General features: G+C 36.1%; 1 protein-coding gene across 2 annotated transcripts in view; it reads right to left on the minus strand.

Annotated features, from left to right (window-relative positions):
• Positions 1–3,985: 3,985 nt before the first annotated feature.
• Positions 3,986–15,804, minus strand: part of ltbp3 (latent transforming growth factor beta binding protein 3) — a 74,568-nt gene continuing 62,749 nt past the window's right edge. The window contains exons 25-29 of one of the 2 annotated variants that reach the window (XM_015382877.1): positions 12,704–12,832; positions 7,233–7,388; positions 7,049–7,138; positions 6,825–6,953; positions 3,986–4,914 (exon numbers count right to left, since the gene is read on the minus strand). In XM_015382877.1, the coding sequence (XP_015238363.1) occupies positions 4,763–4,914; positions 6,825–6,953; positions 7,049–7,138; positions 7,233–7,388; positions 12,704–12,832 (656 nt within the window). In that variant the 3' untranslated portion in view covers positions 3,986–4,762. The remainder of the gene's footprint in view (positions 4,915–6,824; positions 6,954–7,048; positions 7,139–7,232; positions 7,389–12,703; positions 12,833–15,804) is intronic. The other variant, XM_015382878.1, reaches the window with a different exon arrangement.

Consider the following 15,804-nt stretch of genomic DNA (forward strand, 5'->3'; position numbering starts at 1 on the left):
TGTGTTGTAAGAAGAGCAGTAACCTCTACAGGGACGAGGCCTGTATGACATAAAATGGGAGATCATTCCATAACCTTGGAGCCGCTACAGTGAAGTTACAATCTCCTCTTAGTTTCCGCTTGGATTTAAAGACAATAAGGAGCTGCTGGTTAGCAGACCTGAGGGAGCGGGCAGGTGTATGGGAGCCTAGCAGCTCAGAAAGCAGCAGCTGCACACCCTGCAGGCCCCTGATGGATACATCACTGAACCCCAAATAGAGAGAATTACAGTAATCCAGCCTAGATGTAACAAAAGCATGAACCAGTTTGAAAAAAAAACACTGCCTTCATATAAATGGCTTCACTTTAGGTAGCTGGCTTTAAAAGAAAATTTAGATTTAACAAACCCCCTGAACTGGCTTTCAAGTTTAAAATCTGCATCAATCTTAAACCCCAGATCTGTGATAATCGGCCAAAAATAGTGAACCAGAGAACTAAGATATGTTAGAGACATCAGATATACCACCAAATATCGTGACTTCAGTTTTTTCCTCTTTCAAATGTAAAATGTTGAAGTCATCCATGACTTTATACCAGTAAGTGCCAGGATTTGGTTATGGTTTGTTGACCCAAAAGCAGTGGCAGGGAGGCAGAGGTGAATTTCTTGAGGATTTAATAATGAGAATACTGAAAACTGAGGGAGGTAATTCAAAGGAGTATTCAAGGGAGACTGAGACAAAGAGAGGACTAACGAGCAGATTGGGAACAGGTGTTCACAGAGCAGAACAGAAAAGGAGCTAGGGAAAAAGGAGAACACAAGAGGGCAGCAGAGGGCAACAAATAAAAACCTAAAAAAACTGAAAATAACTAGAAAACACAACAAAATAAGAATTAAACCACTAAGACTATAAAACATGGAGCAAGTAAAACTGAAAAAAGAAAAACATAACCGAGCCAAGAGTGCAACAGTAACTAAGAATTAACCAGAGAACACAGCAAAAATAAAAATAAAACCACTAAAACTAGAAAACAAGGAGTAAAGCAAAAAATTTAACACTCAAAAGAAAACATAATATAACCAAGACTAAGACAGTAACTGAGAAAAAAACCAAAGAACACAATAAGCTAAGAATTAGACCATAAAAAACTAGAAAACAAGGAGCAAAGCAAAACTGAACATCCAAAAGAAAAACATAACAGAACCAGAACTCTACCAGTAAGACATTTGAACATTGAATCTAATGAAAAGACCAGGGCTTTTTAAAGAGGAAGATAGACCTGGGAGTCATCAGCATAACAGTAGAAAGAAACGCCGATATTTCCTTAAATAGATTCAAACAGAAGAGCAAGGGGTCTAACACTGACCCCTGTGGGACCCCAGACTGAAAGGTAGCAGCAGAGGACACACAACTGCCAAGTTTGACTGTATTTATAGGATAAATATGGATCCTCTCTTTATTTTATTTATGATTTATGTAACTCTCTGCACATGCAAACCAGCAGCTCCTTCTAGTGGACAATGCCTTTGTCTTTTTATTTCAAGATGATCATATCTATTTTGGAACAAATTCACCAAAAGCAGAAAAGTCAAACAGAGAACATGTTTAATGTCACAGAAAATGTTTTAATTTAATTTTATTAGTGATGAATTCACTCAGATTTATTAACAAGTGTAAAAATGTTAATGAGTTTTTTTACTGCCAGTATTGAGTCAACTTTGGTGGATGGTTAAAAACAATCCATGCTAATATTTAAAAAAAAAAATAAAAATTTATTAGATTGCAAATTACCTGGTTTATAATGACTAAATCCTACGTTTTTGTTAACACCACAAATGCAACTTTAAAATATCTAGTTAAATGTACCTAAATACTTTGAGCTGTAAATCCCAATGTGTGCCTGTTCCAGTAACTTCTGCTCTGTGGTACCATTCAGATAAAAAGTACCTTGCAACAACAAAACAATGCAATATTCAACTTTTGTATTAATTCCTTAAAATCTAACCATATATAAAGCATCATAAATACATTTTACATGTTTTTTTTTTTTTATCAGCAATTTTGATATTAAATCCTTCCAACACTATTTTTATTTTTTACATGACTTTTGCAGCCCTTTTGGGTAAGAAGTGTGAAATTACATACCGGCAAGATAAAAAAAAAAAAAAAAGTTTACTTCGATGGTGTTGAAGTTTCTAGCTCACGGCCATCAATTAATTCTATGGAAAAATTCTATTCACAGTGCAATTAGGGCTTTATGTTCAGAGAAAGCACTTAAATGATCAATTAGTATCTTTGTTTGTATAAAGCAAAAAAAGTTCAATTGAGCTTAATTTAAAACTTCAAGCTGGACTTGCAATTAGGGAAGCACTATTATAAAAAATACAAGTTGATATCGATATTAATATCGCTATTATAGCTGATAAATATTAATTGATATAATGTAGTTCACTAAACTTTGAACACCATAAAAAAACAACAACCACAGTGTTGATTTTTGATTATAATGTTGTTCTTTAAGCAAATGTAGTCCTGATCTGTTCTATGCGCCTTGACTCCAATAATCCTCACCAATGTGGTGAAATTTGACTTCTAAAGACAACTGGATTTAATTTAGGGGTGTCAAAGGAAAGAGGGCTAAATATAAATGCACAGACAACTTTTTTCAGATTTCTATCTGTGAGGCATTTTGAAAACAATGCATGGTTTATTTTTCTCTACCGTGCAATTATATATAACTCTGTGTTGTAATATAATAATAAATATAAATTTTGTTACTTTTTAATGGATAGGTTTATATGTCTAGAAATTATACCAGAACTATTAAGTTACTTGATGAGCTAATATATTACAGTCAGTTCACATTAAAGCTTTACTTTAAATGTTGTTGGTTGTGAACTAATTTTCTTGAGCATTCCTTAATGTTTTCATTAAATTTAACAAAACTGACTGAATATATTGCTCCGTCATGCTATGCGGAAATTATTCTGTTTGCTCCTTCTGGTCATGTTTGATTCCAGAAAGATCTGTCACTCAGAGGCAGATCCTGTGTCAGCTGTTTGCTGTCAGCTCAATCATCTCTGGATTGCTTCAATGTTTGCTTTTACATTCTGTTGGTATCGTCTTGGCTTTTTTGACTGTAAGCCCCTCAGTTGGATAGAGTCAATAATGCAAATTAAAAACTAGAAGAGAAAACAAACCCAGAGAAAAAAACAGTTAATTGCCACTTAGATGTTGCTCCCCGTGTTATTTCGGGTGATTCGATCGCGAAACAGTGAAACAGGAATAACCAAGCACAGAGTTTCCACAAAGAATTAAAAAAAAGGTGTGAAATGTGTGTCAAAAGAAAGTAAAAACATGGATGGATGGATGTATAAATGGATGGATTGTTTGATGGATAAATGGATGGATGGATGGGTGGATGGACGGACGGATAGATAAATGGATAGAAGAATGGGTGGACGGATAAATGGATAGATGGATGGGTGGACAGACGGACGTCTGGATAAATGGATGGATGGATAAATGGATGGATGGATGAGTGGTTGGATGGATGGATGAATGGATAAATGGATGGATGGATGGATGGATGGGTGGATGGACGGAAAGATGGATAAATGGATGGATGGGTGGATGGAGGGGTGGATAAATGGATGGATGGATGGACCAGCAGTTCCTGAAATTTTAAAAAGTTAAACAGAAGCATTTTGAAAGTTATTTTTGGTTCCCTGAGGTCATCAGGGAGAGAGAAATCAAAGATTTGGATGAATCAGACTTGATTAAACACATGTTTTAGAAGCACATTTTCTGTTACACATAACTTCAGATATTTCAGTTGATTTTAACCACAAAGTCCAAAACATTATCAACTTCATTGGGTGAGATGTAGGAAGTGTAATAACACAAACAAGCCACAAGATGGCCCCATTCTTCACGAAACTCTAAAAATACTTATTTTACTTCAACTTTAAACACTGCACAAAAACAAAACACACAAAGAGATAGAAACACTATTTTCCAGGGTATTTTTTTAATCAAATTTGTCTTCTCCCAACAGCTTGTTTGGCTAACAGTTTTATTCAGCAAATATAACAGCTTTCCTGGCTTTCCCCATTAGAAGATACATTAGGCAATTATTTCCCACCATATTCCCACTGTATTGTGCATCAAGCTCACCTCTTCCACAAAGTCCACTTTGGTGCACTTGTCAAACAATAACAAACTGCTACAATTTCTTTTTTAAACTTTGCATCAACAAACAAACAGAGAAGCAAAGGGGTCATTCCACAGAACAAACTGTACAAAACACAATTTAAACAATGTGTAATAATTACTGTAAAAAATACACTTCAGATGTTGTTTACTATTAAACATGACAGGATTTGGGTTTAAAAGGAATTGTAAAAAACAAACAAAAAAACAACTAACAGTAATACCATAGATCTTTGAGATTGTTTTCTTTAATAAAAAAAGTGGAACTCAAATTTGAATTAAAACTGATCAATTTGATGGAGTGGGGTAATCAATAAACAGAAAACACAAAAATATACACTTTAATATCAAACGAAAAAACAGTTTAGAAAACAATACTTACAAAACAATAAACAAAGATCATCCTAATGTGATGTGATATTTTTCAAAAATGAACCGGTGGGGGAAAGAGAGTTTTGGACATTCCAGATTTGCATAGAATTTTTCTCCCACAGCGAAGCTCTGTTTTTCTTCAGGCGTTCAGCGCAGCCACACCAGGACAGAGAGGAGCACCACGGCATGTCTTCTGGATCTTTACTGAGTTCTGCGACGCACACACACGTTTTGCCGGCGTGAGGGCATAAAGCCATGTTTGCAGATGCACCTGTAGGAGCCGGGGGTGTTCTTGCAGTGAGCGTTCTTGCAGAGGCTGGTGCGCAGACCCGGATCTGCACATTCGTCAATGTCTGGAAAACAAAAACCAGCATCAGGAAAAGCTGTGAAACAGAACTAGGAATAGTAAGCAGCAGTGAATCAAAAAAATAATCCACCAAAATGTAATTTAATCTGGAATAAGCTGTGAACCCCCCAAAAGGGTTATTTAGTGATAAGAAGAACAGCCTTGTACACTTCAAATTTTGATCTAAAAATTAGTAAAACATTTCTTAAAACATGTTTTCTTAATGTGCAAAATATCCATCTATTCATCCATTTTCTGTCATGCTTATTATCCCAGCTGGGATTGCGAGCCAGCTGTCTACGGGCAATAGGCAAGATGCAAAATATATATTAGTTGAAAATAGATTTATTAAAACATATTATTGTAATATGCACAAACATATTTGTGCAAACTACAAACTATGCACCTGAAATAACATAATGAGTTGCTTTTTTCTATTTATTCAAAAGTAAATCAAAAGTAAATAATCTGATGGATGATTTAACAGGAGCCTCCGTCCCTTTAAAACTGGCCTTAGCTTCTGTTATTGCCCCTAGACTGTAAGCATGTTGCTGTATTAGTTTCTTAGGATGATTTGGGCTAAACCAACAACTAATTGTTTTTTTAGAACAATTTTATTTTTTAGATTTACAGTTTTTTCTGCAGTAAGGATTTAAAAGTTAAAGTGTTGTACATTTAGCTTCATATTGAAATTGGATCATTTTTCTTCTGCTGGATTAGGGGCCTGAATCCTGCAGCTTCAGGTCAACAAGTGGCTCTTTGGCCCTCGTATTATATGAAATATTGAACCATTTCCCTATTTAATTATCCTTTTCAATTCCTTTTTGAGCCCCAGTGAAAAAAACCCTGGCTCCACCCTGCCCACCCTACCCATTTTGGTAATGAACCATCGCTTTACTTAGATTTCAATTTCTGCATGTTTTTAGAAAAGTTGGACTTGTGGTTACGTAACACCTGATGCTACCACTATCATGTGTTCACCAGTAGCTACTTCTACCCAAAACAAGGCTTTGTTTGGGCTACTCTATAAAGCTTAGAACTCAACGCTATTTCTGACATTTTGAATTGAAAAACCTTCCTGGGTGGATGTGAGACGTCTTCCAACTTTGAAAGTTTTTTGGATTGTTTTTTTTAACTTTTGTAGAATGCATTTATCCAATTTAAGATAACTATGGACTTTCTGGAGTAGTTCAACTTTACCAAGCTTTTTAATTAAACTTAAATTATATTGTTGTGAGATTATTCCTATTCTTACTTAAGTGTGAATTTTCCTATTTATTTTTTGTATATTAAAAAAATGATACATACAATACAGACCAAAACTTTGGACACACCTTCTCATTCAAAGAGTTTTCTTTATTTTCATGACTATGAACATTTTAGATTCACGCTGAAGGCATCAAAAATTAATTAACACATGTGAAATTCTATACTTAACCAAAAAAAAAGTGTGAAACAACTGAAAAAATGTCTTATATTCTAGGTTCTTCAAAGTAGCCACCTTTTGCTTTGATTACTGCTTTGCGCACTCTTGGCATTCTCTTGATGAGCTTCAAGAGGTAATAATTTTTTAATTATTTTAAAGCTTAAGTGATCTTTATTCTTTTAATTTTTTTAATGCGAGCTGAAGTAAAGATTTTTGAATGTGATAGAGGCTGCAAAAGACTTGAGACTGAGGTGGAGGATCAACGATTGCAAACATACCAGCAGAGCTATGATGCATGCTGTTTTTTTATTTATTTATATATATAAATAAATTTATTTATAAATAAATTTATATATAAAACCACTTTCCTTTCATTAAAGAAAAACATTAGCTTAGCAGTATTTTTCTTTGTGTCTATAACATGGAATAAGGGATATAATGCTTTATGACAATGTCCACATGTACATTTTGCCTTTTGTATAAGTACACACCTATACAGCGGCCACGGGAGTGGTCTAGCCTAAACCCTGGGTTACACTGACACATTGTGGACAGGTAGGAGCGGACACACCGGCCATTTTTACAGCTGCATTCGTCTGAATCTTCCTCTGAACTGTCCCCTTTTAGTGAAAAGGAGAAAATACAGTGAATGGAGTGAATATGACATCATAGATGGCAAAATAGCAAAGCCACAAGGACTAGAAGGTGATTTCACCTGGGTTGTAGTTTGTGAAAGCTGCCTGAACGTCCTGATCCCCTTCAGAGTCAGTCTCAAGATGCATCTTACAGAGAACGCTGAACATTTCTAAACAGGAGAAAAGAAGAAGACGTTTAATCATTCGGATGAAAGGTGAGCTGGTGGGAAGCAGGGAAGGTTACAGATACTGCAGGAAACTCGCCTGAACTCCTGGGAGGGCAGGTGTTACACTCCGGCCCCCAGCCGCGACCATAGTGACAACAGCACTCTGAGTAAGTCACTGAGGCAACGGGCCGGCTGCAGATGAGCCCCTCGTCCACCCGCTCAAAACACACGTCTCTGTGGGCCGCAGTACGATCTAGTTTAAAATAATGGAGAGATACAATTTGTTTTATTTAGTGTTAGATGGTTTCACTTCAGGAATAATTTATGATTAATAGTCCAGGAAAACATTAGCTAAACTTGGGCCCTGTCTTATTCTTCAAAAATATCACCTAGATGTGCTAATTTCAAAACACGTGGTTAATAAAGGCTTGAATTACAGCAATAATCTGAGAACTCTGAATGCACTGCTTTGCATTTTGATCGGGATTGGTGCAACAAGACCAAGAAATCTGTCACCATCTATGGGATAAATACGACTGGATGCTTATGGAGGATCTTTCGTGCTGAAAGCCAAGAACCAAGATTTTCAATCTGAGACCAGGATTTACTACTTGCATTCAAAATTTGCAATGCTCGCATTCAAAACTTCTGCTTTCTGTCAAATCTATTCTATTCTCAGTCAAATCTTTGTTTCTGCTCTAAGATCTGATCCTTCTTGCACAGATATTTCCCCCTCTCGTTAAAACCAGTCTCTTCTCGAATCAGAGATAAGCTCACAAACGCGTTTTCTCTGCTTATGAGTTTTTCGCCCTCTCTCAGACTGGAGTTGGATCGTTGCCTAGCAACATTTCCTGCCAATAGAATGACTGCCTCCGAGAGTTTATGCTTCTTTACCCGTTTATCTGCCTCTTGATAATAAAATTGCTTTTCGAATGTTTTCTTCTAACCCAATTGTGTTTGATATGCAAATCAAATATATGACCTCATAGGTAAAACCGTTTTTTTTTTCATAGGTGATTTTGAAATCACCCCTTATAATTTTTTTTTTCACAAATTGTTTGTGTTTTTTTCAGCTTCTTGTTTTATTAGAATTTATAAAGAAAAGCATTTATATATTTTATTACCACTAAGCAGTAAAAGGCAAACTCAGCTTTCTGAGGCATTTCTATTGGCTGGAAATGTTGCTAGGAGACAATCTGACTCCAGTCTGAGAGAAAGCGAAAAAAATCCGCAATCAGAGAAAACGGTTTGTGAGCGTATCTCTGACTTGAGCAGAGGCTGGTTTAAACGTGAGGAGAAAATATCTATGAGAGAAGCATCAGAAATGAGAGAAGAAACATTTGATGGAGAAGAGAATAGATTTGAGAGAAAGCAGAAGTTTTGAATGTGAGCATTGCAGGTTTTGAGTGCAAGTAAAATAAATCGTGCTTTCAGATTAAAATTATTGCTCTTTGTTTTTGGCAGAAATCTCCTCCATAGACGCCATCAACAAATTCTACACAAAGAAATAGGTGAATTCCCAGAGAAACGTAAAAAAAGAATTAGTTCTTCCCAAAATGAAACATAAAACAAAAACTTCACAAGAACTGTGGGAGTTTGAATTCCACACAAAAAAACAAGTGTTCATCTGATGCCAGTAGTGATGGAGAAGAGGGACCTAAAATAATCCATCAATATCACAAGTTCTGACGAATTTCAATAATCATTTAAAATGATTCTTAACAGCCTTTTACTTTAATACATTTTAACTAGTATATATTTTTTCCTGCTTTAAGGTATTCTAATAAATGAGTTTCAGCGTGGGCGTTTTATTATTACAAAAAATTTATAATTTTTGGCTCATCAGTATTTTCATGTATCTTCTCTGCAAAACCAAATAAAAAAGTATTGAGTTCTTAAAATAAGCATATTTGCAATTAATTTAAGTAGGTAAATAAGATGATCTGCCAATGACATGAGTATGTTTAACTTAAAAATAAGATAATTGGAAATGATATGCATGAAATAAGATTATGCAGTTGTCTTTTTCCTATTTTAAACTTAAATCAACTTAATGTATTTTTTTTTACCTTCCTCCTCAAATCAAGAAAAATATCAATAAAAAAAAAAGAATTACTGCAGTTAATTTTCAAACCGATCGCCACGTATCTGTGATAATTGGTTTCTTGTTATCTTGATTTTTTCCATTTTGAAGAGATCTTAGTAAATAAGGGCCTCTCTGTTGTGTCAGGGATAGATCATCAAAAGCTCCTAGTCACTGTGAGCAATCTAAAAATGATAATTGTTAAAACCAAATTCAATTACCTTTTTTTCTGAACATTTTTTTTTTATCTCTCAGTTTTTCCCCCTCATTGATTACAATTCAAATTAGAGTTTTCAAAATTTTTATCTGTTGGAAATAAATCTACTGTAATAAAGATTAAAACATTTTGACAAATGTTTATGGGGAAGTAAGAATGGAGGGTGCTGTGTGCAAAAAACGAAAAAATCAGCTTTTATTAAGTATCTGTTCATGCTTTACATGGTCACAGGAACATCCAGTCAACAGCAACAACTAACAAATTAGTCCATATTATTATAAATATCACCAGTATATTCAACAGCTTTACTGCATGTGACATAGATTCCCTAAACGTTAAAAAATAATAATTAACTGAGTAAAACAGATTAACTCAAATCAATTCAACAGAATTAAAGGGAAAGAAATTAAGATTCTCAGCCAATACACCTATTATTCATTTAAATCATACCAAAATTAGTAGTAAAAAGAAAAATTATCAATCTTAAGCTATCAAAGTATTCAATCATAATATCTAAAAAACACTCCTAAAATCACAGGTTTTTATTTATCAATTTGTAAACAGAGCAGCCACAGTTTTTTTCCCCCTTTCCTTTGGTGGATACTGTTAGTTAGTGCCTCCCACCTTTGTCTAAAACCAGATCAACACATCCTTTAATGCTCATGCATATCACACACCGCTATAGCTACTCTGTGATTGCAACCAGGATTAGTTCTTAATATTTTTTCTGTGCGATTACTACATGCAAACCAAAAAATTAATTCAAAATCTTATTTAAAAACATTAATAATTAAACTGACTACTGTAAGAGCTTGTGCACTATGTTCGGCTTGTGTTAGACTGCCTGCAGTTTATACTGTATGGTGTCACATTAAAAAGCTATTTTGACTCATTAGGAAAAAAAAAAACCAGCAGCATCTGTTAGAAATATTAAACCAGGAAGTAACAGAGTATTCCTTGCAGAGTCTGCCATAAAAAAGAAAAGCTAATTTCAATTGATTTTCTTGTTAAACTATGTTAAATGAATAAATTTAAACAGTGATATCAGTGATATATAACAATAAGGACTTCCTTCAAAGTAAAAAGCGTTTTACTGGTAAAAAAAACCCCCAACAAAAAACAAAACAAAAAAACTATTAAAATTTTTTCGAGTAGGTCAAATGTTTAAATGCACTTATCATCGAAACAGAGCTTAGATAAAATGTTGGACTGAAATATTTATTTAGACCATTTTGTTTATCAAAGGAGTGATAAGAGAGCGGTCAATAATAGAATGGATTTATATAATATATAATAACTGGATTTATATATTTGAATGTATTTTGGATTATTCAGCCATTATAAAAATACTTTGTTGCTGGATCTTTTACCACTCTTTTAGGCAGGAGTGGAAGAAATAAATGGAAGTACTTTGGCTTCCTGCCTTGGTTCTGGCTTTTAAGCCAGAACAATGTTTTTCCAAAAATGTTTTGTTTGACTGTTTTACCTCACTAAAAAACATTTTTATAAGTGCTGGCGACAGTGTCCTGTTTAAACACAGAACAGTGTCATATTTCACACTGGAAAAATTCAAAATCTAGATAAGTCATTTTTTCTTAGAATAAGTGCATTTGTTTTTGGATTAAGGAGGTAAAATATACATTTTGCCAATGGAACAAGACTATTTACACATAAAATAAGAAAACACAATTGCATTGTCTTATTCCAAGTGAATATTATCTAATTATTTTATCTTAAGAATAAAAAATACTCATTCCATTGGCAAACTATCTCATTTACCTACTTAAATTAAAGTAAATACACTTAATTTAGGAATTTTATACATATTTCTAGATTGTTTTTCCAGTGTAAACCAGCTCAGCTTTATAAGAGAATAGTGAGAAGCAATCAGGGCTCAGTTTGATCACAAACTGGAAGCTAAAAATGAAACCAAGGCCACAAAATACATTCCTGTAAAGCATGACTCAAATTCAAAGCTGCACATAAGGAAACGTTATCTAGCTGCAGAAGTCACAGAGTCAGTAGTTGCTAAGCATGGTGGTAGCAGCATCATGCTGAGGGGCTGACGGTTACAACTTTTAGCATTCTCCTTAGAAAGGTTTCTACACTTCCAGTCCTCCAGGTTTGCTGTCTTCTCTAGAAATATTGATTTGATCATTTTATCACAAAGTAAATGCATTTTCTCATAATCTGAGCAGGTGAATGAGACAATTTACCACTGGAACGGGATCATTTACTTTATGTTTAAAATAAAACAACTGCATTATTATTATTATTTATTATTAATTATTTTAGGTGCAAATATCTAATTGTTTTAATTTTAAAAGCAACAATACTCATTCTATTGTCAGAACATCAAATTAGCTGCTCGAGTTAAGGGCAAATACATGTGTTTTAGGAAATTCGTACTCACTTTTAGATCTGTTTTTGGAGCGTTGTTGCTACAAGAATTGAAACTTAAACAAGTAATTTTTTTATTAAAATAAGTGTATTTTCAATGCTCTGAGCTAGTAAGACAATATGCTATTTGAATAGGATAATTTATGTCTACAATACGAAAAAAACAACAACAACAACTACATTATCTTATTTTAAGTATATAATATCTTAATATCCCATTTTAAGGGCCAAAAACTCTTTCCATAGTTAGATCATCTTAATTACCAGCTCTACAAAAAGAGCAAATCAGTTATTTTAAGACATCTTCACTTAGCTTTAGGTTTTTGCTGAGCTTTAAGTTAGTCTCTGCTTTAACACACCTGAGTCAAATAATCCCTTAATTAGCAGGACCCTGCAGAACTTAACTGCATGCTAAGGAGGTGTGTTGAGGCAGAGACGCGTCTAATAGATACAGGAGACACGACCTGGAGGACCTGACTCGAACAGCCCTGCATTAGGCGGTTGAAATTAGACAGAACTTTTGGAAAATCCTGATACATAAGAATCATAAAAAATGTGTGTTGAATCATCTCTCAGCCTTGAAAAAAAGGAACAGTTTAAAGGCACATTAAGGGCTAAAAATACGACATTGATGCCAATGATGAGTGCAAATAAACTTCTAACCAGCAGTGAATGTAATTAGTTTCTCACAAAAAAATCTACTCATTCAATGTGCAAAAATTAAGATGTTTTTTTGTTGTTGTTAAAAGCTACAAAAATCCTTTCATAAAATTAGTAACAGGACTGAAAACAGGACAGAACTGTGGAGTAATTGCAATGAAAAACATGAGTGTAGGATTGAGCGGTCAGGCAAGCTAGTTCTACCCACCGTCATAGACGCACTGCTTCAGCGCCGCGCTGAAGGTGAGGGGAGGGTCACAAAAACAGTGAAAGGAGCCGGGCGTGTTCTCACACCTCCCATTCTTACAGTACGAGGGGTCCTGGCACTCATTCACATCTGCAAAGGGCACCACAGACACTGGTTACAGTATGAACATCTGCTTCTGGGCCACAGCTTAGTCTGCAGGTGGTCGACCTCAGGCTTTCGTCCCACCATGTAATGCAGAAAAAATTCTTTCCTGCAGTGAATGCTTCATTTGGGGGAAAAAATATCTCTAATTGTCAAAGCCGGTGAGTGAGGGGTATCTCTCAAGTCTGTCTAATGTCTGTCTAATGTTTAGAGGATGATGCTGGAAATGAAACAAATATAACACTAAAACAGGTTATAATTAAAAGGATTAATGAGCAGATTTCATTGGTTTAAACTCTATTCTAAATATTGTTACTGAAACATATTTACTTTCTGTTAGTGTTTTGTTATGTGAAGCTTTCTTCTTGAGGGGATTGCATAACCTTCCAGCTGGCCTCTACTTACAAAAAAACAAAACACTATTATTGATGAAAAACAGAAAACTTTGTTCCAGAAGAATTTGCTGGAAAATAAAACATCTGCAAAAGCCAGAGTGCTCTGTTTAGGGGTAAGGCTGAGGTGTCCTTGATTTCCCTTTGAATAATTTGTCTTAGTTTTAAAGAAACAAACTGCTGCCTGAATAAATAACATTTAGTATTGGGGTCTGCAGAGGTTACAGGAGTAAAGCTGTTTTTATTTGAAAACATACACAAACTGATGACAAAATCAAATTGTTCATGTTTATCTGTGCTCCTTTTCACTTATTAAATTTGCCTTTTTCATGATTGTCGTGGTACCAAGGATAGCATAGGAGTGAGGTTCATGAGGTTAAAAAAATCCAAACTTGTGTGCTTGAATTTTCTAATTTTTTCTAGTTTTGTCTGAATTACTGGTATACGTAGGTTATCATTTTATCAAATGACATATTTTACTCTAAGTAACTATTTAAATCCATCCATTTTCTAACACGCTTAATCCCAAGTGGGGTCGCAAGGGGTGCTGGTGCCTATCTCCAGCAGTCAATGGGCGAGTGGCGGGGTACACCCTGAAAAGCTCGCCAGTCCATTGCAGGGCAACACAGAGACAAACAACCATTCACGCACACACTCACACCTAAGGAGGAATTAAAGAAGCTAATTAACCTAACAGTCATGTTTTTGGACTGTGGGAGGAATCCGGAGTACCCGGAGAGAACCCACACATGCTCAGGGAGAACATGCAAACTCCATGCAGAAAGACCCGGAGCCAAGAACCAAACCCAGAACCTTCTTGCTGCAAGGCAGCAGTGCTACCCACTGCTCCACTGAGAAGCTCACTATTTAAATTGATTTCCAAATTATTTGAACACTAATAAGAAAAATATCTTTAATCTGATTAACTGTTTCAGCCCTAGCCTGTCTTAACTAGGCAAAAACTGACCCTGAACTTCCATCCATTTGCTCAGCGATGCGCCTTCGGTCTTGAATTGGCATGAAGTGGGACTCTGTTCCAGCAGCAACAACATCAGGCAGGCCTCTGGACCATACAGCAAGGTGTCGGTAGGATAGCTAAACTGGCCTCTGACAGGAACCATACAGGTAGGAGTCACATGAATACTGTTTATTAGCCAAAAGCAGAGGTCACCAATGTGGTGCCTGCAGGCACTAAGGAGGCCTAAAGGAGCATATGGGGGACCCTCAGCATCCTCTGAAAACAGAACAGCTCACCATTGGGCTAAGTTTGAAATAGTATTTTATTTTGTTGTCCTTCTTTTTTAATTACATTTATATAATCATATTTAATTTGATCTATTTACTGTGCTGAGTTTGGACTAGTTAACCGTGCAGAGCTTGGTTCTTTACGACCATTTACACACCACACTAGCACGGTTCCTCGCCTTCTAGTGGCGATCTACTGTACTACTGCTCTCTAGAGGTAAAGAGTTTGGTTATAATTGTGATATTTCATTATTTGTGTACAGTCAGGCAGCCTTTGGTGAATTTACTTGACGCGCTCTGACTTAATTCAGATGACACCATTTCATCCCACCTCCAGCCCATCCTCTAGCCTGACATAGTCCTACTCAATTCTAGTCAGAATATGAGTCTGATACTGCTCCATAGAGCTGTGATTATGGGGCGTGTTTTGAACGAACCAGGAAAAGAAATGCCTCTGCACTCAATTGGATGGACCTACAACCAATAAGAGCAACGGAGTGCGTGACGTATGTTAACCGACGCATAGTTGTTGTCAACAAAAATCAAAGCGTGCAGTTGCACGCCTAGAAGAAGATGAACCTTGATCGCGTTTCTCTGTTCCTCTTTTAAAATTAATTTGCTGTCGATATCTTCTAGAACAGACCTAATAGCAGAATCTACACACCTCAACTCTCCGGCGGCAGCCATTGTTGTTGTCACCCAAGTACGCTTTGGTCACATGGTTGATTACGTTACTGTTGATCATCTGTCCATCATCGTATAAAGCCCGCCCTGAAAATTTGATTGGATCGCCAGAGGGTGGGCGATGATACTCGCGCTACTATGGAGCAATGCCAGACCGAACTTCCCGACCTCAAACCTTGTGGGCGGGACTAAGTTCGGAATAGCACCCAGGCTACCCATCCTCCACCTTCGTAGCTAAAGCTTCATCAGAGTGTCATTCCTCCCAGACTTTTACTGCATTCCCTGTCTCATCTTAACCCGTCTGGACCACCATGTTGAGCCTGGTTCTCCCAGAGGTTTCTCCCCAATGGGGAGTTTTTCCTCTCCACTGTCATTTCATGCTTGCTCATCATGGACAGGTTCACGCAACCTGTTTTATCCAAACTGGACTTCCATCTTCCAGGTCCCTGAGTGAAGCTCTAGTATCAGCTCACGCAATCCACTGGATCTCCCCAACCAGCAGTCTACAGACTGACCAACTTCATCTATCTCCATTGCACCACCAGTTTCAGGCCTGGGGGGGAAACAGCCCTATTCTTTGCTCCTGTTCATGCATATCTATCAAAATTAAGCGCTATGTTTCCTGCAGAGGTCTGAGCG

This window comes from Cyprinodon variegatus, unplaced genomic scaffold (genome assembly GCF_000732505.1).
Source record: "Cyprinodon variegatus isolate N-32 unplaced genomic scaffold, C_variegatus-1.0 Scaffold268, whole genome shotgun sequence".
In the NCBI taxonomy this organism is placed as follows: domain Eukaryota; kingdom Metazoa; phylum Chordata; class Actinopteri; order Cyprinodontiformes; family Cyprinodontidae; genus Cyprinodon; species Cyprinodon variegatus.